The sequence below is a fragment of the Prenolepis imparis genome, unplaced genomic scaffold (genome assembly GCF_030444845.1).
Source record: "Prenolepis imparis isolate NDT839.2.m4 unplaced genomic scaffold, iyPreImpa1.0 SCAF_6, whole genome shotgun sequence".
Taxonomy (NCBI): Eukaryota; Metazoa; Arthropoda; class Insecta; order Hymenoptera; family Formicidae; genus Prenolepis; species Prenolepis imparis.
In genome coordinates, this window is record NW_028141164.1 from 12142749 (window position 1) to 12170139 (window position 27391).

The 27391-nt window shown below is 26.1% G+C and overlaps 3 protein-coding genes across 4 annotated transcripts; all 3 read left to right on the forward strand.

Moving 5' to 3' along the window:
* The first annotated feature begins 1027 nt into the window (after nt 1–1027).
* Nucleotides 1028–10658, forward strand: LOC145937368 (uncharacterized). Of its 2 annotated transcripts, XM_083040382.1 has the most exons (3): nt 1028–1445; nt 3499–3660; nt 8787–10658. In XM_083040382.1, exons 2-3 carry the CDS (start codon nt 3634–3636, stop codon nt 10413–10415), a joined length of 1656 nt encoding a protein of 551 aa, XP_082896508.1. In that variant the 5' UTR covers nt 1028–1445; nt 3499–3633; the 3' UTR covers nt 10416–10658. The 2 variants fall into 2 exon arrangements, with proteins under 2 accessions (XP_082896508.1, XP_082896509.1); XM_083040383.1 differs by lacking the exons at nt 1028–1445; nt 3499–3660 and adding an exon at nt 6409–6498.
* Nucleotides 10659–17887: 7229 nt separating this feature from the next.
* Nucleotides 17888–22436, forward strand: LOC145937367 (uncharacterized). The gene is made up of 2 exons (XM_083040380.1): nt 17888–17987; nt 20642–22436. The coding sequence occupies exons 1-2, from the start codon at nt 17955–17957 to the stop codon at nt 22295–22297; spliced, it is 1689 nt and encodes a 562-aa protein (XP_082896506.1). The 5' UTR covers nt 17888–17954; the 3' UTR covers nt 22298–22436.
* Nucleotides 22437–24094: 1658 nt separating this feature from the next.
* LOC145937369 (uncharacterized) lies at nt 24095–27240 on the forward strand. The gene is made up of 2 exons (XM_083040384.1): nt 24095–24185; nt 25459–27240. Exons 1-2 carry the CDS (start codon nt 24159–24161, stop codon nt 27049–27051), a joined length of 1620 nt encoding a protein of 539 aa, XP_082896510.1. The 5' UTR covers nt 24095–24158; the 3' UTR covers nt 27052–27240.
* The last annotated feature ends 151 nt before the right edge of the window (nt 27241–27391 follow it).

A 27391-nucleotide genomic window follows, 5' to 3' on the forward strand; every position in this document is an offset into this window, starting at 1 on the left:
CATAATTTACTACATTTATTAGGTCAGAGATTACATTTCTACCTGTCATACATATATTTATTGCTCTAGTAATTTACATATCCAAGCAATACGAATCAACGCGTACGTGAAATATTATATATGTATATTGATGCAATTATTATTGCAATTAATCCAGGAGAAAAAACTATGTGCGCAGATTTGAGGTGTAACTTACATTTAATATAAAGCTTATGTTATAAAAATTAAATTTTATACATATGAATACAAAGAATAGGAAGATTCATTTTTGAAAGAGTGTATATATAGAGAGAGAAGGTACTTTATATAAAATATGATTTAATTCAGTAGTTATTATATAATGCAGAATATTATGTAAACTTGGACCAATAATGTTTAATTGCAAATCTAAAAGCTTAATTTTGATTTGCTTTTTTCACGAAGAAAAATTATAGAGCTGAATCTGAGATATCATTCTCTTAGAATTTACCTTGAAAATCATGGTAATCATGTGACAATATGGAAAGAATTTTATAAGAATTTCTCTGATTAATATTTATCACTATAAAAATATCTATCACAATAAAATATAAAATATGTTTGATTAATTTTATTAAACTGTATAGTTAAAATTAATCAAATATATTTTATATTTTATTGTGATAGATATTATTATTTTTATAGTGATAAATATTAATCAGAAAAATTCTCATAAAATTCTTTCCATATATCATATTGTCCCTCGATTACCATGATTTTCAGGGTAAATGCCAAGATAAAATTCTCTCTGTGTAGTTACATAGCAGAAATGGAAAGGATATTAGTGCGCAAACAGCTGTGACGTCATATGTTCATTCATTCAGTTTTTGTTAGGCATACTGATAGCGATATCACGTGCTTCTACCCCCATTCCTTATTCTGGCTCCAAAACATCATCGCATACCTAAGCTTAATCAAAGGTCAAAATCATTTCGCAGTCTCAAAATCGCGCTGTAAACATTAACACGCGTTCTCTTTCTTCTCGTCACGATAATACATATACTATATGTATACGTAACTTATACTACGTGATAAAATTTAACATTAAGGGCCGATTTTTCAATAATAGTTTAAACTTAGCTTGAAGTTTAAATTATGCGCACATGTGTCTTTGATCTAAGTTTAAAAAATCGGGCCTAAAAGACGCATAAAGCGATTCTGAAATACGTAAAAATTTGACTAAAACAGTGCGCAATAACATTAAATTCATTAAAGAACGCGAAACGCGTGCGCGATTATAAAATATTATATTTTACTAATCGATGCACGCTCGATTGTGTTTAACCGTGTTTTCGCAAGTGAGAAAGTGAGTGATTTATTATAAAGAATTTAATTATGTTTTCGCGCAAAGTGAGAAAGTTTGTGATGTACTATGAAGAATTAATACGAGAGAGAAGAGAATCAGGAAGGCGGTAGGATAATTTAAAGTGAGTAATTTGTCATTTGTCGATTTTTTAATCCAAGTATTTAAACAATAAACTCTCATCGTGTATAGCGCGATGATATAATATTTCTATAATGCTAAAAATATTAATAAATCTTGTATAATTCCATATAAGTAGATAAACTTCAAATTTTGAAACAAATTTGAATTTCTTTTATAATAACATATATTTTCAAATTTTACACAATAAGATGAAATCTATATAAGATAAAATCATATAACGCCGAACAACTCCCGTGGAATTTATTTGTTTTTTATATGGATTATTTGTTTTTTATATGGAATTTATTTATTATGCGTGACACTCGGGATATAAGTTAAAAATTAAGAAAATACCTCTATAAAAATGTATATATATAATATATACATATATGCAAAAATATATATAGATAGGTTTATCTGACTATATTATTTGCACAAATTTCAGTCGAATAGACCTCGCGAAAAATCACTTTAAAAAGTTGCGATACATGCGATACATGAATATTAAAAAAAAAATATGATGGAAAATATTATGTTTTTTATTATTTAAATTAAATAGTCGCGATAACCTTACTGAAAATTTCACGTCATCACGTTTGATATTAAAATAATATTTAACGAATAAAATCATGTATAATTCCTCATGACCAAACTTCCGTATATTGAAAAATACTCACTCTTTGCCTATAGTTTTTTTACACATTGTTGTGAACTCAAGAAGAGTGTATTACAATTTTCTTTGTCCTTTAATAAGGAAGGGGAAAAAGGAGTATATTAAATTTGGGTGTATTAAATAATTAAAATCACTCACATTTTGTTTTAAACTTTTTTATTTATAAAAAATTGTCAAAATCGTCTTTATTTGCACGTATTTTTTGCTGATGTTAATAATTTATAATCATAATTCTATTCTAAAGAGATCTTTTTCTTGAAAAATCGAAAAAATCAATCAACATCATAAAATAGAGATAACATTATACTTTGAGATTTTTTAAAAAAATTTGATTTATTCGATTGATCGATTGAATGAATAATACATAAGTGTGTTTTGTGTGTGTGTGCATATATTTATATATAATTTTAATATTTCTAATACAAATTATTTTTGAACATCCTAAACCTAAACATTTTTACTTTCTCACTGATCTGTTTTCTTTGTTCTTTGTCAGAGAATGGTGTTGCATATCTGTGATGTGCCATTTTAAAGGGATTCTCTTTCTTTTATCAAAATACTCTCGGTGATTTGTTATTGTTTTTCCTTAGATGGAGATTGAATAGATCAATGTTTCTGGATTTTAATCAGAACTTTTGTCGTAAAAAGAGCAGGCGCACAACTTTTGCGCCACTCAATATTTTATAATTTACCCAATATTTCGCGAACGTGACTGTGATTTGGATAATGTTTTCCTGGCATTTTATTCATAATGAGTATCTTCGCATTTACAGAAATATTTTCCAATTTCTGCATTATTGATTCATTCCGAAGTGCACATCGATGTTATAATTAATCTATATTTTAAATTGAAATTGAAATTGAAATTGCTAGTATTATTTAATATTTCTCGTAGATATATATGTCTCATAGTACGTAAAATATTTCGGAAATACTTAGAGACAAATATATTTTGTTCGATACTTTATCGTTCGATTTATCGAAGATCTAAATATGTATAATTCGGATTGAGATTGAGAACGCGCAGTAAAATGATCGAATCGCAATATCGATTTATCATTTTTTCTGTTATTTAAAAAAATAAACATCTTTTACTGTTAAAAATATTTTAACTATAATACAGACAAGAAAATAAAAAAATATTTATTTACTTTTACTCATCGGTTATAAAATTGTGATTCATGAACTTAATACATCTTTTACAAGATCTATAATTGATTGTTATCTTTATTAAAATTAATAAAAGATACTAGTATCTGAGCGTCATTATCTGCAATTAGAATGCATATTTATCTCACTAATATATTTAAATTAATCTAAGAATTATCGCAAATTTGTGAGTTTTAATGTTATTATAAAATTAATTTTCCATTTAAAACAGGCGACTGTCTTTAGTGATGATCTCAATTGTTGGGTCGCTAGTGTTGTATTGCCACGTGTTTATTTTTGCTGCTCTACTGAATATTAGTGTGTCGAAACGTGTAAAAGACACTCTATCTAAGATACTACTATCACGATGAGCGAAATTTATCGCGGTTTTTGGGTAAGATTTTATTCGTTTAATTCAACTCTCCGTCCTCTCTTCATGAAACTACATTCTATATATTATTAAATTGAAAAAAAATTTAGAATATATATAATAGAAATAAGACACATTGAGGGAAGTAACACGTACGCTATTTGTAACATCATCACTGTTACAGTTACCAAAAAATGTATTATAATTGTATTTAAAGTATTATAATTACTCATTATTACAGTTATAGTTTCTTTTCTTGATAAGTGTGTGTAATAATGATGGTGTTCCAATTTTTATAAAGAAAACTTTGACACATTTTTTTGATAATGAATAACAAATGCAACAATTACTTTTACCACCGACGAGATATTATTAATAGTATCTCGTCGGTGCTTTTACTGTTATTTTTTGAGCCAACGCGGCATGATTTCTATGTAAACAAAGACATATAAAGATATTTTTATAAATTATTGCAAGGCCAAAACAAATTTAAATCATAAATTAGCGTATTACATAAGAATTTATAAAGCATAAAGTTAAAAGTCCGCAAAGAAGAAACAATTTTAGTCAATTATAATAAAGAAAAACACAGAAAAATGTTGTATTTATCCTTATAGAATTTGGAGATCTTTAAAAATAAACTTTCATGCAATCACAAAATTTTCTTTTAGAAAAATTTTTCTATTAAAAAATCTATTAAATAATATTATAATAATGTTCTATTAAAGAAGTCGTAAAGAAAGAATTGAGAAGCAAATTGCGGTTGGACGTGTATATATTAACACTTGTGAATTTACAACACACTTAATGTTGTAATAAAACGCGGATTTTATTATTAGGGAAAAAAATTCTATGAATCTTGAGTCGCAACAAAATATACACTGTGTGTCTAAGAAATAATGTAAGAAACAAATGTTTCGTCGACTGATTTCTCTTCACGTAGAAAGTATTTGTCTGTGATAGTCAAAAAATAAAAAGTTTCGAAACTGTTAAGATACTATAAGTAATAGTGAAAATGTTTATCCGAAAAGAATTCAATCGACGATCGAAATAGTGATTTTTTTAACGTTTTTTCTATTCACACGATATGTATATTTTCGTTGCGACTCACAATTTATAAAATTATTTTTGCGCAAATTATAAGATCTACAGTTTAATGAAGTATTAAGTGTTTTGTAAATTTCTAAGTATTAATACATTTGCACGTGTCCACATATACTGCGATTTACTTCTGAAGCTTTTTCTTTATGTTTTGTTTTATTTTTGAAACTTCTTTCTATTATAAAATCAAGATTAAAGATAATTATTAAAATTATTATATAGTTTATATCAATAGTGATGTCAATTATATTGTTTTTTTACATTTTTTATATTAATAATAATGTTAATATCATTATTCATTATATAATATCAAATTATATAGATTATATTTTATCATAAAAATCTGTTATATTTTATCATAAAAATCTTTTATTTAAAATTGTAAATTTAACGCATGTGTGTTTTATATATTCTTTTAAATGATTTACACCTTGTATACATATAAATAAAAATATGTAGATACATATTCACACATATGTAATAGCAACATGTACTATATATATTTAAAAAAATTTTTGAATAAATGTGAAATTATACGATATACTTGAAAAATACGTAAAGGAAACTAAATGCTTATTTAGCTTGTTAGTACTCATCGATCAGAATTATATTGCAACAAATTTTATCTGACTCTAACTATGAGCTTTATTTAAATTATCCTTAACTTATGTATTTGGATAATTTGAACTTAACGAAGAGTACAAAAGTAATTCGATGCCAATAAAAGCTCTAACAATAAGGCTTTTCTTATTAATAAAGTTAAAAAGTAGTTCAATGTAGACTAAGAAATTTGAAAAATAATAGTTAATAAAAAATAATTTCGTTTGTCTATATTATATATTATTTTTGTTTGTATTTGTCTCTCTCTCGAGAGCATCGGGTAAATTGATGGAAATACTGCAACCCTTTCTTTACACATAAAGAACGTCGTATGATTTAATTACATCTTTTACTCAAAGGTTTTAAAAAATTACTCAGTCTAAAAAAAACTATATGTTCTTATAATATTTATATATTATTATTGTATACTTATTATAAATAATTAAAATTATTATAATAAATCTTTGAAAATTATTTGAACGTTATAATTAACAATTAAGAAATTTTATACTATTTCAGAAAGAAATTTTAATCAAAAAACTTTTTAAAAATGAATTTATTTTTATTGTAAGCACAAATTAATATTCAAAAATAATTAATTTTATATTTTTACCGTAATATCATATTAATTGTTAATACAAAAAAATTGAAATAATTCTGTCACAAAATATGATTATAAAATAAAAAAAGAAAAAATTTTTAAATATATATTACACTTACATTGCATATTTATATTAACATTGAACATGTATATTTACAAATGTATGTATTTATTTTTAATTTTACTAATTATCATTAATTATAGTTAAAACGTGTATTTATTTCGTTAATAGTCATCTATTTAATTGTTATTACCTCCTGATAGAACAAATATTTATCTAATTAATATATTTAAATTAATCTAAGAATTATCGCAAATTTACGTGAGTTTTAATATATTATAAAATTTATTTTGAATTTAAAATAGGCGGTTGTGTATGTCTTTACTATATAATCTCGAAGGTCGGGTCGCTAGTTGTAATCACCACGTATTTATTTTCGCTGCTCTACTGAACATTCGTGTGTCGAAACTGTGTAAAGGACACTCGTCGTCAGAAATCTGTTGGCTAAATACAAGAATTTTCTACTATCACGATGGGCGAGATTAATCACGACTTTTGGGTAAGGTTTTATTCGTTTAATTATTTCAACTCTTTGTCCTCCTTTCATAAAACTTCTATATATTATTAAATTGAAAAAGTATTTTAGAATATAAATAATATAGAAATAAATCAGGAATGAGGAAGGTAACGCGCTATTTGTAACATCATTACAGTTATAAAAAAAAATTTAATTTTTACAGTTAATCATTATTACAGTTACAGTTACTCTTTTTAATAACTGTAATATCATAGCGTTCGAATTAAAAAAAAAAACTTTGACACATTTTTTCGATAATAAATCACTAATACGACAAATTATTTTTATTGTTATTTTTTATGGACCAACGTATGGTTCTATGTAAATAAAGACATATAGAGGGATTATATTAAAAATAAATAAACAATGTCGACATAATTTAACGATTTTTATTTTAAATTAAATAACATTCTTATAAATTATTGCAAAACGAATTTAACTAATAAATTAGCGTATTACGTCAGAATTTGTATAAATTTAATCAAGTTAAAGGTCCGCAAAAAAGAATTTCAATATAATTAAAAGAAAAAACGAAAAAGAATTTTATTTAATTCTTATAGATTATAGAATATTTGGAATTGGATACTAAAAAAAAAATTTCTTGCAATAAAAAAATTAAAAAAGAAATTTTTTCTATTATAATATCAAGTAGTAAGGAAAGGCTGTTGAAGCAAATTGCGATTGCACGTACATGCATTGACACTTATGAATTTACAAGACATTTAATGTTATAATAAAACGTGGATATTGTAATTAGCGCAAAACATTATAAAAATTAATTTATGTCGCAACAAAATATACGTTGTGCATCTAACAATAATGAATAATGTAAAAAGCAAACGGGCTGAATTCTTTTTTCACGTAAAGTATAAAATTTTGTCTGTGATAGTCGGTCGAAAAATAAAATATATCTTGAAATTGCTATGTTACTGCTGGTTCATTATAATATGATCGAAATTCTTCATTTATCACATATTTATTGTAGAACTTGTGAGAGCAATTAGAGATTAGAATTAGCAATTGGAATTAGAAGTCAAATCCATTCTTTGAGAAATCATGTTAGATTTTAGATTATTGTAAAAAAAATATGGCCAGTTTTTGTTGAAAAATCGATATTAATTGTTTGGAATAACATTTTCTTAATTTCTAATATTTCTTTTCGCTTTTTTTTTATTCGAGTTCATGCGATAACTACACATGTGAGAATTATATTCCACTTTAGTTTATATGTTTCCTATTACCCGAAGACTATAGTTAGGATGGTCGCCACGAAAAGAAAAGCGACTCGGGAAAAACAGATTACAGGCGCAGTATTTTAATAAATTAATTTGAAAAAAATCACATGAAGCACTAAAATGTCAATAAACAAAACTATGCAAATTAAAAATTGATTGGTTAACAGTTTCTTTGAAAAAAATGCGGAAAGTCTTCTATTTTTTAAGCGCTGCAAATGAAAATGTAACTTTAAGCGTCTTGTAAATTTATAAGTATTAATACATGCATATATCTATGTATATTACGATTTACTTCTGAAGGTTTTCTTTACGTTGTGTATTATTTTTGAAAATTTTTTTCCATTATAAAAATCAAGATACAATCTAATTATTAAAATTATTATATTGTTTATAGATAGTGATATAAACTATAAAATTATATTGTTTTTTTTATTATATTTATAATAAAAGCGATATTAATATCAAAATTATATTTATTTGTTATATTTTATCATAAAAATTTATTTAAAAATTAAATATAATGTATGTGTGTTTATATATAAGTTGGCCTTGTAATAGCGTTAAAAAAGTGTAAAAATTATTTTTGTTTTTTTAAATAACAGTAATAGTAAGGAGTTATTTTTATTAAATCAATAATGAATAATGATAACACTCTTAATATTTATATTTTTTAAAATCGGTAACAAATGACGATAACAAGATATGTTTTAAGATTGATATTGAGATTGATAAATAACTGCTAACGAATTATTTTTGAAAATAACTTTCCCAACCTTGAAATATATTTATTAGTTTTTTATAAACTTTATCACTTGTGTGAATAGTTTACTTGTCATCTTAAAAATATCACAGTGAGTTTTATGGATAAATAAACTCTAACACATAAATTAAGTAAATATCGTATTTTTAAGTAATATATTATTTTGCTTTAAATTAAATAAAACAGATTTCTATTAGAAAATTCTAACAAAGAATGTAACAAAATTTCTCTCTACTACATAAAGTACGCAGTCTAATTAATTCTATGGATTTCAGGACGAGTTATTCGAACATCAAAAGTATGAAAATATTGACCAGGATACATTATTACATTTAATTAAATGTATCGAAAATATGAAAAACGATGTCTTAGCAATACAACAAGAATTTGAGGAAGTATATAATCTAAGTTTCCAGAACGTTATAGAACAAAAAAAACCGAAGGAAGATATGTCGGAAGAAATTCAACGTAATGTAGCATGCACAAGTACTGCCATACAACAATACACTAAAGATGATGCCAAGTCTAAGGAGAACATTGAGTTTTTGGAACAATTGAAGGAAGAAATTACAGAAAAATTGGAAAAGATAGATTTAACGAAGCAACGAATGACTGACAATATGCCGAGTAAGATCGACGATGAAAAGAACGAGTTGATGAAAGATAACAAATATCTTCAGTTCGTCGAGATAATGCATTGGGATGAGATTAGAGAAGTTTTTGCTCAAATTATAAAATTACATGAGAAGAAATACTTGTTCACAGAAGATAAACTACGGAAAATCCCTACGCTTATAGAATTCTTCACGCATCGAATTAATCTTATGAACAAATTTGTTGAGTTGAAAGGCGAGCTGCTGAAACTTAAGCTCGAGAGAGAGCGAATGACAACAAAAGTGAAAGCGGTTGGTGTTGAGATGACCAATATGTCGTGTAAAATGGATCATGAAAAGAGGAAACTAATGATTGACAATAAATATCTTCGGTTTGTTGAGACGATACGTCAGAAAGAGATTAATAGAATTTTTGTTCATCTTCAAACGTATCGCGATATATACAATATGCCAAATGAAGAAGTGAAGATTGCTACGCATAAAGATTTTATTATGCAGAGAATTGAAGTAATGAAAGAGATGTTAAAGCTGAAAGCAGTAGACTTTGCACTTCAGATAGAACGAAAAGCAATAAATATGGAAACGAATGACGCTAAGACATTCAATATGTCGAGCAAGGATGATAAAAAAAGTACGTTGATGAAGAACAACAAATGTCTTCGGTACATCGCAATGAAGCATCAGGAAGAGATTAATAGAGTTTATGCACAACTTCAAATGTTTTGCGACGAATACAATATGGCAATTGAAAAAAAAGATATCGTTGTGCATCCGAATGTGAGAGCAGATGACGTTGAGAAGACCAGTATGCCGAGTGAAATTGAAAAGGACGAGCTGAAGAAGAACAACGAATATCTTCGGTCCATTAGAGCGAAATATCAAAAAGAGTTTATTGAAATTTATGATGAACTTAAAATGTGCCGCGACAGATACGACATGCCAAATGAAAACGTGACGATTGTAATGCATATGAAACCGTATGACCCTATGAAAACGCGTGACGAAGAAAACGATCTGATGAGGGACAACGAATATCTTGCGTTCGTCGCGATGATGCATCTGGAAAAGATTAAGGAAATATGTCTTTTCTTTGAAATGTATCGCAATAGATTTAATAAATCAATTGAAGATGTTATTATGAAAAAAGACTTCATGAAGCAGAAATTATTTGTGACTGATGGAATTTCTTGTATAAAAAATTTTTGTTTTTGTCTGTTGAGAAATTTGGAAGTAATAAAAAGATATGAAGGATGTATAATAAATAAGTACATACGGCACACTGAATTTTAAGGCTGTATTATATGAATAACGAGAAAACGGTAAAATGAAGAAACTGAAGGCAAGGTAGTGACTTATTTCTTAGTAATAGAACAATTCAAATGCTATTATTCATTGCTTTGATAATTAAAACAATAAATAGGCAGAACGTAATTAGATATTTTTGCATGTAATCGTTCACAATTTATTATATATTAATAAGATTATCTGAACGAAAGCTATATCTTTAAGCATATTAAAATAACTAATCATTAAAGTAACTAAAACATGTAATCATTTTGACATCGCTCAATGTGCTCCATTTGATTCATATTGATGCTACTTTTTGTATTTTTAAATATATCTAACACAATTATTCTGAAGTCTTTATGCATTTATCTGTAATAGAACTTAACTCTGTTCATATAATTTCGATAGACATTTATTTTCCAATAAGTGTTCAAAAAATGTTAACACAAAATAATTTAATAATCTATATTTCTTGAATGAAAATTGATATAATATTATCTATATATATTCTAAAATTTTTTATTGTACCAAAACTTCTAATTTTCAATGTTAACTATTTTTATATTTTAATTTGCCGTTTAAATTTAAAAAATGTTCGTTCTTTTAAATGATTTAGAACCTTGTATACATATAAATAAAAATATATGTACATCCTCACACATGTATAAAACAGCATATACTATTTATAAATAAAGTTTTGGGTAAATGCGAAATTATAAGATACGTGAAAAACATAAGAGAAGGTTAATGCTTACAATTAGTACTCATTTAGTGTGAGAATTGAGCGATCAGAATTATATTGCAACAAATCATATGTGACTTTAACTATCGATGTGCTTTAGTTAAATAATGCTAGACTTATGTACTTGGAAACTTTAAGGAAGATTACAATAGTAATTTGATGTCAATAACGTTCTAACAAGGGTTTTCTCATTAATAAAGTTAAAAAAGTTCCAATGTAGAGATTAAGAAATTTTATAAATAATAGTTAATAAAAAATAATTTTATTTGTATTGTATATTATCTTTATATCTTATTTTTGTTTGTATTAATCCATCGAGCATTGGGTAAATTGATGGAAATACTGCAACCCTTTTTTCACACATAAAGAACGTCGTATGATTTAATTACATCTTACTCAAAAGTTTTCAAAAATTACTCTGTCTAAAAAAAAATGTTCTTATAATATTTATATATTATTATTGTATACTTATTATAAATAATTAAAATTATTATAATAAATCTTTGAAAATTATTTGAACCTTATAATTAACAATTAAGACATTATATTTATATAATTTATTATATAAGAAAGAAATTTTGAGGAATTTTAATAGAAAAACTTTTTCAAAAATGCCATGAATTTACTTTTATTGTAAGCACAAATTAATATTCAAATATAATTAGTTTTATATTTTTACCGTAACATCATATTATTTATTAACTCAAAAAAAATTGAAATAATTTTATTCCTTCACAAAATGTGATTATAAAATTAAAATATTCTTAAATACACACATATATTGTATATTTGCATTGAACATACGCATTTACAAACGTACGTATTTATTTTTAATTTACTAATCATCATTAATTGTAGTTAGAACGAGTATTTATTTCATTCTAGTAGTCATCTATTTAATAGTTATTACCTCTTGTTAGAACAAATATTTCTTATAAATATATTTAAATTAATCTAAGAATTATTGCAAATTTAAGTGAATTTTGATATATTATAAAATTCATTTTGAATTTAAAATAACCTGTTGTCTTTAGTATATGATCTCGATTGTCGGGTCGCTAGGTGTAATCATCAGGTGTTTATTTTTGCTGCTCTACTGAGCATTCGTGCGTCGAAACTGTGTGTAAATGTAAAGGACACTCGTTGTTAGAAATCTGTTGGGTGAATACAAGAAGTTTCCACTACCACGATGGGCGAGATTAATTACGATTTTTGGGTAAGGTTTTATTCGTTTAATTAATTCAATCTTTAGATTCCTATAGAACAATATTTTATATATAATTAAACTGAAAATGGATTTTGGGACATAAATAGAAATAAGTCAGGATTGAGCGTTGAAATAACGCTCTTTGTAACAATATTACTGTTATAGTTACAAAGAAAATGTAAATTTTATAGTTAATCATTATTAAAGTTACAGTTACTCTTTTTGATAACTGTAATAATTATGATGTTTCAATTTATATAAAAAAGACTTCGGCAAATTTTTTTGATAATCACTAACAAATGCAACAATTATTTTTATTGTTATTTTTTGAACCAACGACACGATTTTTAATTAAATAAAGACATATAAAGAGGTTAAATTCTATTTAAAATTTATTAACAATGTTTATATAATTTAACGATTTTTGTTTTAAATTAAATAATAACAGTCTTATAAATTATTGCATTAAACGAAATTTATTATTGGTTAAAACGAAAACGAAAATAACTCATAAATTAGCGTATTACGTCAGAATTTTAAATTGAATCAAGTTAAAGGTCTGCAAAAAAGAATTAATAAAACGCGGATATTATAATTAGCTCAAAAAATTATAAAAATTTTATGTCGCAACAAAATATACGTCGTGTGTCTAACGATAATGAATAATGTAAGAAGCAAACGGGATGAATTCTTTTCACGTAAAGTATAACATTTTGTCTGTGGTAGTGTCGATCGAAAAATAAAATATATCTTGAAATTGCTATGTTACTGCTGGTTCATTATAATATGATCGAAATTCCTCATTTATCACAATATTTATTCTAGAACTTGTGAGAGCAATTAGAGATGAAGTCAAATCCATTCTTTGAAAAATCATGTTAGATTTTATATTATTGTGAAAAAAATATGGCCAATTTTTGTTGAAAAATCGATATTAATTGCTTGGAATAACATTTTGTTAATTTCTAATATTTCTTTTCGCTTTATTCGAGTTTATGCGATAACTACACATGTGAGGATTATATTCCACTTTAGTTTATTTGGTCCTATTATCCGAAGACTAGTTAGGATGGTCACCATGAAAGGAAAGGCGACTTGGGAAAAACAGCTTACAAGCGCAGTATTTTTAATAAATTAATTTGAAAAAAATTACACGTAGCGCTAAAATGTCAATAAACAAAGCTATGCAAATTGAAAATTGATAGGTTACCAGCTTCTTTGAAAATGCGGAAAATCTTGTATTTTTTAAGCGCTGCAAATGAAAATGTAGCTTTAAGTGGCTTGTAAATTTATAAGTATCAATACATGCATATATATCCATATATATTACGATTTACTTCTGAAGGTTTTCTTTACGTTGTGTATTATTTTTGAAACTTTTTTCCATTATAAAAATCAAGATACAATCTAATTGTTAAAATTATTATATTGTTTATAGATAGTGATATAAACTATAAACTATAAAATTATATTGTTTTTTTTATTATAATTCTTAAATTCGGCCAATAGAGCCAAGCACGAAAATCAAATCTAATTTCTCGGAACTGTATCTCTTGATTTGAGATCACTAAGTTCGATCAATTAATTTTTTTATTATGTTTATAATAAAAGCGATATTAATATCAAAATTATATTTATTTGTTATATTTTATCATAAAAAATTATTTAAACATTAAATATAATGTATGTGTGTTTATATATAAGTTGGCCTTGTAATAGCGTTAAAAGAAGTGTAAAAATTATTTTTCTTCTTTTTAAATAACAGTAATAGTAACGAGTTATTTTTATTAAATCAATAATGAATAATGATAACACTCTTAATATTTATATTTTTAAAAATCGGTAACAAATGACGATAACAAGATATGTTTTAAGATTGATATTAAGATTGATAAATAACTGCTAACGAATTATTTTTGAAAATAACTTTCCCAACCTTGAAATATATATATTTATTAGTTTTTTTATAATCTTTATCACTTGTTTGCATAGTTTACTTGTCATTTTAAAAATATCACAGTGAGTTTTATGGATAAATAAACTCTAACATAAATTAAGTAAATATATTATTTTTAAGTAATATATTATTTTGCTTTAAATTAAATAAAACAGATTTCTATTAGAAAATTTTAACAAAGAATCTAATAAAAATTTCTCTCTACTACATAAAGTACGCAGTCTAATTAATTCTATGGTTTTTAGGACGAGTTATTTGAACATCAAAATTATGAAAATATTAACCAGTATACATTAATAGCACTAAACAAATGTATCGAAGATATAAAAAACGATGTCTTATCAATACAACAAGAATTTGAGGAAATATATAACCTAAGTTTCCAAAAAGTCATAGAACAAAAAAAACCGAAGGAAGAAATTTGTAATATAGCATGTGCAACTACTGCCACACAACAAAACCTTGAAGAAGATGCCAAATCTAAGAAGAGTATTAAGTTTTTGGAACAATTGAAGGAAGAAATTACAGAGGAATTGGAAAAGATAGATTTAACGAAGCAACGAATGACTGATAATATGCCGAGTGAGATCAACGATGAAAAGAACGAGCTGATGAAAGATTACAAATATCTTCAATTCGTCGAAATAATGCATCAGGATGAGATTAGAAGAGTTATTGCTCAAATTAAAAATTATTACGACAGATACTGTTTCACGAGAGACAAAAGCCGATGTATTCCTATGCAAATAGAATACGTCATGCATCAAATTAATTTGATACGCAAATTTTTGGAATTTGAAGACAAAGTGTTGAAATTTAAGCTTAAGAGAGAGCAAATGACAACAAAAATGGAAACGGTTGACGTCGAGATGACCAATATGTCGTGTAAAATCGATTATGAAAAGAGCAAACTAATGATAGACAATAAATATCTTCGGTTTGTCGGGACAATACGCCAGAAAGAAATTAATAGAATTTTTGTTCAACTTCAAATGTATCGCGACATATACAATATGCCAAATGAAGAAGAAAATATTGCTACGTATAGAGACTTCATCATGCAGAGAATTAAAATATTTAAACTGATTTCAAAGCTGAAAAGAATAGTAATCGACTTTAACCTCCAGATAGAGCAAGACGCAACGAATATGGAAACGAAAGACGCCGAGACATCCAATGTTTCGAGCAAGGATGATAATGTAAAGAATACGTTGATGAAGAACAACAAATGTCTTCGGTACATCGCAATGAAGCATCAGGAAGAGATTAATAGAGTTTATGCACAACTTGAAATGTTTTGCGGTGAATACAATAAGGCAATTGAAAAAGAAAATATCGTTGTGCATCCGAACGTAGGAGCTGATGACGTTGAGAAGACTTATATGCCGATCGACGAAAAAGACGAGCTGAGGAAGAACAACGAATATCTTCGGTCTGTAAGAACGAAATATCAAGAAGAGTTTATTAGAATTTATGCTCAACTTCAAATGTATAGCGACAAATACGATATGCCAAATGAAAACGTAACGATTGTTATGCATATGATACCGAATGACCCTATGAAAACGCATGACGAAGAGAACGAGCTTAAGAGGGACAACGAATATCTTGCGTTCGTTGCGATGATACATCTGGAGAAGATTAAGGAAATATGTGTTTCCTTTGGAATGTATCGCAATAGATTCGATGAAACAATTGAGATGATTGTTGCGAATGACGATTTCATGAAGCTGAAATTGTTTGTGACTAATGAAATTTTTACAATAAACGACAAGATGCGGGAGGAGTTGGGCATAATAAAAATGTGTGATAAATATATAACAAATAAGAATTCAGCGCACTGAATTTTGAGGATATATAAATCTTAGACTAGAATGAAAACGGCAAAATGAAGAAACTGATAAAAAATGTTATTAGATATTTTTGCATGTATTTATTTACAATTTATTATATAAAAGTATTTTAACAAATTCTTTCTTTAATTTAGATGTCACGAAGCATACTAAATTATAGTAACTAATCGTAAAACGTAATATATGTGTTCACTTTGACATTGCTCAATGTGATCCATTTGATTCTTATTGATACTGTTTCTTTTAACTTATTTAACACAATTATTATGAAGTTTTTATACATTTATCTGTAATATAGAACTTAGCTCTGATCATATAATTTCAATAACCATTTATTTTCCAATAAGTGTTTAAAAAATTTTAACACAAAATAATTTAGCAGTTAAAATATCTTGAATGAAAATTGATATATAATAATAGTATCTATTTATATTCTGAAATCTTTATTATGCCAGAAACTTCTAATTTTTAATGTTAAATATTCTTATAATTAAGTTTGCCACTTAAATTTTCTTAAAAAGATGTCTGTTCTTTGAAAATGATTTAGAACCTTATATACATATAAATAAAAATATATGTATACACACTTATATATATGTATATATATATTGTTTTTTTATAAAAACAGCATGTACTATATTTATATCTGACTTTAACTATCGCTGTACCTTAGTTTAATTTTTCTTAACTAATGTACTTGGGAACTTAACAAAGATTACAATAATAATTCGATCTCAATAATGGTTTTAATAATGAGGCTTTTCGTATTAATAATGTTGAAAAATTTAAATATAGAGATTAAGAATTTTTGAATTAATAGTTAATAAAAAATAATTTTGTATGTATATTGTCTTTATATATTAATATTATTTATATTGAGCTCTCGACCATTGGATAAATTGATGAAAAACCACAACGCTTTGTACACACATAAAGAATACCATATGATTTAATTATATCTTATTGATTAAAGGTTTTTTAAAAAATTACTCTGTCTGATGAAAAAATTATATATTTTTATAATATTTATATATTTTTATAATATTATTATTTTATACATATTTATTATAATTATTAAAATTATTATACAAAATTTTTGAAACTGATTTGTCCTTTATAATTAATAATTAAAAGATTATGTACTATTTAAGAAAAAAATTTTTAAATATCTTAATAAAAAGAATTTCTTTTTAAATAATGCGATGAATTAATATTTTTATTGTAAGCACAAATTAATGTTCAAATACAATCAGTTTTATATTTTTACTGTAATATCATATTAATTATTAACATAAAAAAATTGAAATAATTTTATTCTCTCACAAAATGTGAAAATTAAAATAATTTCCAAATATATGTTACACATACATTGCATATTTATATTAACATTGAACATTCGCATTTACAAACATACGTATTTATTTTTAATTTCACTAATTATCATTAATTGTAGCTGAACGAGTATTCATTTCATTCGAATAATCATTTATTAAATCATCATTACCTGCTCTTAGTACAAATATTTATCTTATTAATATATTTAATTAAATTAATGTAAGAATTATCGCAAATTTGAGTGAATTTTAATATATTATAAAATTTATTTTGAATTTGAAACAGGCGGTTGTCTTTAGTACATGATCTCGATTGTCGAGTCGCTAGTTGTAATCATCACGTGTTTATTTTCGTTGCTCTACTGAGCATTCGTGTGTTGAAACTGTTTGTAAAGGACACTCGTTGTTAGAAATCTGTTGGCTGAATACAAGAATCTTCCACTATCACGATGGCGATGGGCGAGATTAATCACGACTTTTGGGTAAGGTTTTATTAGTTTAATTAATTCAATCTCCAGATCCCCCCTTATAAAACTGCATTCTATATGTTCTATTTTATTAAACTAAAAAAGGATTTTAGTATATAAATAATAGAAATAAGTCAGGAAATTTAAAGTCAATTTTCTTTAAAAAAAAATTTTAAAACATTCTTAAAACATGAAGAAAGACATAACGAAAGGCTGTTGAGACAAATTACGGTTGGATGTGCATGTATTAACACTTATGAATTTACAAGAAATTTAATATTGCAATAAAGCACGGATCTTATAATTAGCGCGAAAGAAATTATATAAATTGTAAGTCGCAGCAAAATATACATGTCGTGTGTCTAAGAAATAATGTGAAAAACAAATGTTTTGTCGATTGAATTCTTTTCACATATAAAGTGTAGAAATTTGTCTGTGGTAATCGGTAATAAAATAAAAAATATCTTGAAATTGTTAAGGTAATGCTGGTGGACATCTCTAAGGTTTTTTTTATAACAAGATCGAAATATTTCTCTCACCAAAATATTTATTTCGGGTGACATGATTTCTGGGTAAATAAAGACATATAAAAATATTACGGTACATTAAAAATGAATAAACAACGTCAACATAATTTAACAATTTTTATTTTAAGCTAAACAATAACATATAAATTATTGGATAATCAAAACAAATTTAAAAATAAATTATAAACTATAAATTATAAATTAGCGTAAAACATCAGAATTTAAATCAAGTTAAAAGACCACGAAAAGAAAATCAAATTATAATAGGGGAAAAACGAAAAAAGATTTTATTTATTCTTATAGAATGTAGAGTTAAATATTAAAAAAAAAACTTTTGCAATATAAAATTTACTTAAAAAAATTTTTTTCTATAAAAATATCAAGTAATAAAGGCTGTTGAAGCACATTGCGGCAAGTTAGCGCAAAAAATTATATAAATTGTAAGTCGTAACAAAGTATACACATGTGTGTTTAAGGAATAATGTAAAAAAAAGCGTTTGGTGATTTCAGCTAAATTCTTTTCACATAAAGTGTAAAAATTGTTAATGATAGTGTCTGTCAAAAAATAAAATATCTCTCGAAATTAAGATACTGCTCGTCGGCATTTCAAACAGTTCGTCATAACATGATCGAAATCTCTCACTCACCAAAATATTCTAGAACTTGTGGGAGGAATAAGTTGAATAGTCAAACTCACCTATAAAAAAATCATGATAAACACAGTCAAAAGTTAAATACGAAAAGGCAAAACATGTAACGCTTTGTAATTTAAATGTTATGTATGTCTGCAATAAGTGGGTGATGAATTTCGAGACTTTATTATGACGAACAGTTACCAAAAAAATTAATAGTGAAGATGTCTACTCGAAAAGAGTTCAATCGATGATCAAAACGTTAGTTTTTTAACGTTATTTCGTAGCACACAACTTGTATATTTTTGTTGCGACTCACAAATACAGAATTATTTTTGCGCATATTATAAGACCCACAAATTTAATGTACCATTAAGTGTCTTGTTATTATTGTAAAATAAGTTAGCTTTTATTCCAGGATCAACGACGTCGATAGCTTTTTAATGTTTGTTTTTCTTTATTTATATTTTTTAAACAAATTCAGCAAAACTGTTTCTTTTAATTTGCAAGGGGAGACCCTCCTTGCACTTTAACCCCCCCCCCCCTCAGGGTCCACAGTATATATATATATATATATATATATATATACTGGCGGATAATATATATGTATATATATATAATATAGATATAAAGAATTTCTCGCCTAATTATTTTCATGCAACGAAATTATCTCATCATTTCGTCGTACTTATTCCAGTGTATATGTATATATATATAAAAGTACAAGATACACTGGAAATTATACTCATTACGCATTCAAGGAGTTAAGTTTAGATTAAGTCAGACATAGGATGAAATGATGAGATAATTTCATGCACGAAAATAATTAGGCGAAATTCTTTATATATATATAATATATACAATATGTATGTATAAGATACACTGTAAATTATACTCATTACGCATTCAAGGAGTTAAGTTTAGATTAAGTCAGACATACGACGAAATAATGAGATAATTTCGTTGCACGAACATAATTAGGCGAAATTCTTTATATCTATATAATAGATGCTAACGAATTATTTTTAAATATAACCTTCCCAATCAATACATTTATTAGTTTTTAAATAATTTTTATCACCCGTGTGATAAATTCATATATTATCTTAAAAATATCATGTATAGTTTTAGTTTTATGAATAAATATACTAATATAAAATGAATAAATAAATATATTATTTTGCTTTAAATAGAATAAAATAAATTCTATTAGAGAATTCTAGTAGTATGATAACAAGAGTAATCTAATAGAAAATTTTTTCTATTACATAAAGAAAGCAATCTAATTAGTCTGAATTCTATGATTTCATCTTAAAAATATCACAGTGAGTTTTATGGATAAATAAACTCTAACATAAATTAAGTAAATATATTATTTTTAAGTAATATATTATTTTGCTTTAAATTAAATAAATCAGATTTCTATTAGAAAATTCTAACAAAGAATCTAACAAAATTTCTCTCTACTACTACATAAAGTACGCAGTCTAATTAATTCTATGGTTTTCAGAACGAGTTATTCAAACAACAAACGTATGAAAATATTGACCACAATACATTATTAGATTTAATCAAACTGGTCGAGAATATGAAAAATGATTTCTCAGTAATGCAGCAAGAATTTGACGAAATATATAACACAAGTTTCCAGAGAGTCATAGAACAAGAAAAACCCAACGAAGATATGTCGGAAGAAGTTCAACGTAATACAGCATGCACAAGTACTGCCACACAACAAAACACTGAAAATGATGCCAAGTCTAAGGAGAACATTGAGTTTTTGGAACAATTACAAGAAGAAATTACAGAGAAATTGGAAAAGATAGATTTAACGAAACAACGAATGACTGACAACACGCCGAGTGAGATCGACGATGAAAAGAGAGCGATGATGAGCTATAACAAATATCTTCAGTGCGTCGAGATAATGCATCAGCATGAGATTAGAAGAGTTATATTCGAAATTATATATTATGGCAAGAGATACTATTCCATAAGAGATGAAGTGCGGATCGCTGTGCAAACGGAATACTTCATGCACCAAATTAATCTGATAAGCAAGTTTTTGGAGTTTGAAGACGAAGTATTGAAATTGAAGCTCGAGAGAGAGCGAATGACAACAGAGGGGAAAATGGGTAGCGTTGAGTCGGCCGTGATGTCGTGTAAAATCGATCATGAAAAGAGCAAACTAATGATAGACAATAAATATCTTTGGTTTGTCGAGACGATACAGCAGAAAGAGATTAATAAAATATTTGCTCATTTTCAAATATATTGCGACATATACAATATACCAAATGAAGAAGTAAAGATCGCTACGCATAGAGATTTCATCCTGCAAAGAATTGAAAAAGTAAAAAAGACTTTAGATCTGAAAGAAGAAATAATGGACTTTAACCTTCAGATAGATCAAGAGACAACGAATGTGGAAAGGAAGGATGCCGAAACATCCAATATGACGAGTAAAATCGATAATGTAAAGAGTACGCTGATGAAAAAGAACAACTATCTTCGGTACATCGCGATGAAACATCAGAAAGAGATTAAGAGTGTTTATACTCAACTTCAAATGTTCTGCAACAGATATAATAAAGAAATTGAAGAAGTAAAGGCTATTATGCATCCAAATGTGGGAGCGAATGGAGATGAAAAGACCGATATCGATGAAAGTAGTAAGCTGAAAAAGAACAACGAATATCTTCGGTCTGTTGGAGCGAAATATGAAGAAGAGTTTATTAGAATTTATAATCAACTCCAAATGTATCGCGACAGATACCATATGCCAGATGAAAACGTAATTGAAACGATTTTTATGCATACGAAATCGTATATCTTTATGAAAACGCATGACGTTGAAAACGAGCTGATTATGGACAACGAATATTTTGCGTTCGTCGCGATGACGCATCTGGAAAAGATTAGGGAAATATGTGTTTTCTTTGAATTGCATTGCAATAGATTTACATTTGAAGAGGTTGCTAAGAGTTACGGTTTTATGAAGCCGCAATTTCCTTTGAGTCAAGAAATTTTTTTAATACAAAACCACATATTAATGCTGAAGAAAGAGTTGGAAATGATAAGAAAGTATGAAAAAAGTACAATGAATAAGGACATACGATGCGAATTTTTCTCATTAATGCAAAAAATCAAAGACATACGTTCATGACTTTGATAATTAGAAAAATAAATAGACAGGACGTAATAAATAGATAATATTGCATGTCACTCGCAAATTATTTTATATCAAAATGATTAACAAATTCTTAACAATTCTTAACAAATTCTATATCGTTAATTTAGATGTCACCAAGCATACTAAATTAAAGTAACTAATCGTAAAGCGTATATTCACTTTGACATCACTCAATGTGATCTATTTGACTCATATTGATGCTGTTTTCTTTTAACATATCTAATACATTTATTCTGAAGTTTTTATGCCTTTATCTGTAATAGAACTTAACTTAACTGTGATCATATAATTTCGATAATCATTTATTTTCCAATAAGTGTTCAAAAAATTTTAACACAAAATAATTTAGACATTAAAATATCTTGAAAATTGATATAATATTATCTATTTATTTTTTGAAATCTTTGGTGTACCAAAACTTCTAATTTTTAATGCTAAATATTTTTATAATTAAATTAGACATTAAATTTTCTTTAAAAATGTTTATACTTTTAAATGATTTATTAGAATCTTTACGTATAAATGAAAATATATGTATACACATTCACACATATGTAAAAGTAGCATGTATTATATTTATAAATATTTATAAATGAATTTTTAGGTAAATGCGAAGTTATACGATATTTGAAAAACCGTAAAAAAATGCTTACAATTAGTACTCATCTAATGCAAGAAAGAAAGCGATCAGAATTATATTGTAACAAATTTTATCTGACTTTAACTATCGATGTGCTTTAGTAAAATTATCCTTAAATTATGTACTTGGATAATTTGAACTTAACGAAGATTACAATAGTAATTCAATGTCAATAAAAACTCTAACATAATAAGGTTTTTCTTATTAAAGTTAAAAAGTTGCAATGTAGAATCTATAAAATTAAAAAAAAATTTTAATTTAAAAATAATAGTTAATAATGTAATTTTGTTTGTATATTATCTTCACATATTATTTTTGTTTGTATTGATTTCTCAAGCGTTGGGTAAATTGATGAAATACAGCAACCCTTTGTACACACATAAAGAACGCCATATGATTTAATTATATTTTACTCAAAGATTTAAAAAAAAAACTCTGATAAAAAACTATATAATCTTATAATATTTATATGTTATTATTGTATACTTATTATAAATAATTAAAATTACTATAATAAATTTTTGAAAATGATTTAATTAACCCTTATAATTAATAATTAAGAAATCATTTACTATTTAATAAATAAATTTTGAAGTGCTTTGAAGAAAAAACTTTTTATAAATGCGATAAATTTATTCTTATTGTAAGCAGAAATTAGTCCAAAAATTAGTTTTATGTTTTTACAGTAATATTATATTAATTGTTCGGATAATAAATTGAAACAATTTTATTCTCTCATGTAATTATAAAATTAAAATAATTCCTAAATACGTTAAACATATATTATATATTTACATTTGCATTGAATATATTCATTTATAAACGTACGTATTTATTTTTCATTTTACTAATCATCGTTAATTGTAGTTGGAACGAGTATTAATTTCATTCTATCATTTATTAAATTGTCATTACCTGCTCTTAGTACAAATATTTATCTTATTAATATATTTAATTAAATTAATGTAAGAAGTATCGCAAATTTGCGTGAGTTTTAATATATTATAAAATTTATTTTGAATTTGAAACAGGCGGTTGTCTTTAGTACATGATCTCGATTGTCGAGTCGCTAGTTGTAATCATCACGTGTTTATTTTCGTTGCTCTACTGAGCATTCGTGTGTTGAAACTGTTTGTAAAGGACACTCGTTGTTAGAAATCTGTTGGCTGAATACAAGAATCTTCCACTATCACGATGGGCGAGATTAATCACGACTTTTGGGTAAGGTTTTATTAGTTTAAATAATTCAATCTTCAGATTCTTATAAAACTGCATTCTATATCTTCTATTTTATTAAACTGAAAAAGGATTTTAAAATATAAATAATAGAAATAAATCAGGAAATTTAAAGTGAATATTAAAAAAAAAAAAATTCTAAAACATTCTTAAATCATCAAGAAAGACATAACGAAAGGCTGTTGATATAAATTGCGGTTGGATGTGCGTATTTTGAAACTTATAAAAATTTACAAGAAATTCAATATTACAATCAAGCACAGATCTTATAATTAGCGCAAACGAAATTATATAAATTACCACAGACACATTTCTATACTTTACGTGAAAAGTATTTAGTAGAGAAAACATTTCTTTTTTACATTATTTTTTACACGACATGTATATTTTTGTTGCAACTTAATTTACAGAATCCATTTTTGCGCAAATTATAAAACTCACAGTTTAATGTTTCAGTCACATTAAGTGCTTTGTAAATTTATAAGTATTAATACATACACGACACACGTACCCACATATATTGCGATTTGCACTAGAATTTTTTTTTACGTTTTGTTTCATTTCTAGAAGTGTTTTTCTATTATAAAATATCAAGATATAAAATAACTATTAAAATTATTATATAATTTATATCGATAAAGACATCAATTATATTGTTTCTTATATTTTTTTATATTAATATAGCAATATTTTTATCAAAATTATATTGATTTAGTATATTTTCACATAAAAATTTATTAAAAAATTTAAATTTTATGCACGCGAGTTTTATATATAATTTGGCTTTGTAACAGCGTTAAAAAAGTGATGAAAATTGTAACGACATTTTTCTCTTTGAGTAACAATATATTTTTTGATATTGATAATAAAAAATAATGATAACATTGATGACATTACATTTTTTAAAATTGTTACATAAATAATAACAGTTACACTTTAAAATTGATAATAAGTAATGATCAACAATTACTTTTGAAAATAATCTTCTCAACCTTGAAATACAATACATTTATCAGATATTTTATAATTTACATTACCTGTATGAATATTACATAGATATTATCATAATATCATAGTGAATTATATGGATATACTAACATATATAAATTAAATAATTTATTATTTTTGCTTCAAATCAAATGAAATATATATAGACTCTAGAGAACTGTATAATATAATAACAAGAAATGTAATAAATAATTTTTTTTACTACATAAATAAAGCAAAATCTATTTAATTTGAATTCTATGATTTTTAGGACGAGATATTTAAACGTCAAAAGAATATTGACCAGGATACATTATTATATTTAATAAAAGAAGTCGAAGATATGAAAAAGGATCTTTCAGTAATGCAGCAAGAATTTGAGGAAATTTATAACATCAATTTCCAGACAGGCATAAATCAAGAAAAACCGAAGGAAGGTATGTCGAAAGAAATTCAATGTAATACAACATGCACAAGTACTGCCACACAACGAAACACTGAAAACGATGGCAAGTCTCAGAACGTTAAGTCTTCTGAACAACTGAAGGAAGAAATTACAAAAGAATTGGAAATTATAGATTTAACGAAGCAACGAATGATTGATAATACGCCGAGTGAGATCGATGAAAAGAGCGAGCTAATGAGAAATGACAAACATCTTCAGTTCATCGAGATAATGCATCAGGATAAGATTAGAAAAGTTAATAGTCAAATTTCAAAAAATCAAAGCAGATTTCGTTCCTTGAGATACGAAGTGCAGGTTTCTATGCAAATAGAACACTTTATGCATAAAATTAATTTGACAAGCAAGTTTTTAGAGTTTGAAGACGAGGTATTGAAACTGAAGCTCGAGAGAGAGCGAATGACAACAGAAGAGAAAATGGTTGGCGTTGACCAATCGGTCATGATGACCAATATGTCATGTAAAATCGATCCTGAGAAGAGCAAGTTAATGATAGACAATAAATATCTTTGGTTTGTCGAGAAGATACATCAGAAAGATATTAATAAAATTTTTGTTCAACTTCAAATGTATTGCGATAATTACAATATACCAAATGAAGAAGAAAATATTGCTACGCATAGAGATTTCATCATGAAGAGAATTAAATTAATAAAACATGTTTCAAAGCTAAAAGTGATAGATTTTAACCTTCAGATAGAGGGAGAGGCTACGAATATGGAAACCAAAGATACCGAGACATCCAATATGTCAAGCAAAGAGGATAATGTAAAGAGTACGTTGATGAAGAACAACAAATATCTTCGATATATCGCGATGAAGCATCAGGAAGAGATTAATAGAGTTTATACTGAACTTCAAGTATTTTGCGACAAATACCATTTGGCTATTGAAAATGTAAAGCTCGCAATGCATCCGAGTGTGGGAGCAGACGTTGAGAAGATTAATATGCCGAGTGAAATCGATGAAAGGAACGAGTTGAGGAGTAACATGGAACATCTTCGGTCCATTAGGGCGATATATCTAAAGGAGTTTATTAAAATTCATGATCAACTTGAAATATATAGCAACAGATACGACATGCCAAGTGAAAACGTAACGATTGTTATGCATACTATACCGTATGACCTTATGAAAACGCATGACGAAGAAAACGAGCTTAAGAGAGACAACGAATATCTTGCGTTCGTCGCGATGATGCATCTGGAAAAGATTAAGGAAATATGTGCTTCCTTTGGAATGTATCGCCAGCAGAGATTCATTGATGGAATTAAAAATGTGACTAAGAATGACTATTTCATGAAGCAGAAAGTGTATGTGACTAACGAAATTTCCAGTTTGAAAAACGTGATTTCTCAGCTGTGGGATGAATTGACATGGATAAAAACACGTGAACAATAAGTTATAAGTAAGACGGGCTGAATTTCCAGCATTTATAAATAACTTTACGAGAAAACGGCAAAATGAAGAAACTGCAGGCGACATAGTGTTTTCTCTTTCACTAATACAATAAATTAAACACAATCATTTATTGATAATCGGGACAATAAATAGGCAAAACGTAATTAGTGTAGATATTTTTGCATGTAATCATTCACAATGTATTATATATCAAAAAGATTATCTTAACAAATTCTATTTTCAATTTAGATGTCATGAAGCATACTAAATTATAGTAACTTATAGTAAATTATAGTAATCGTAAAGCATATATGTGTTCACTTTGACATAGCTCAATATG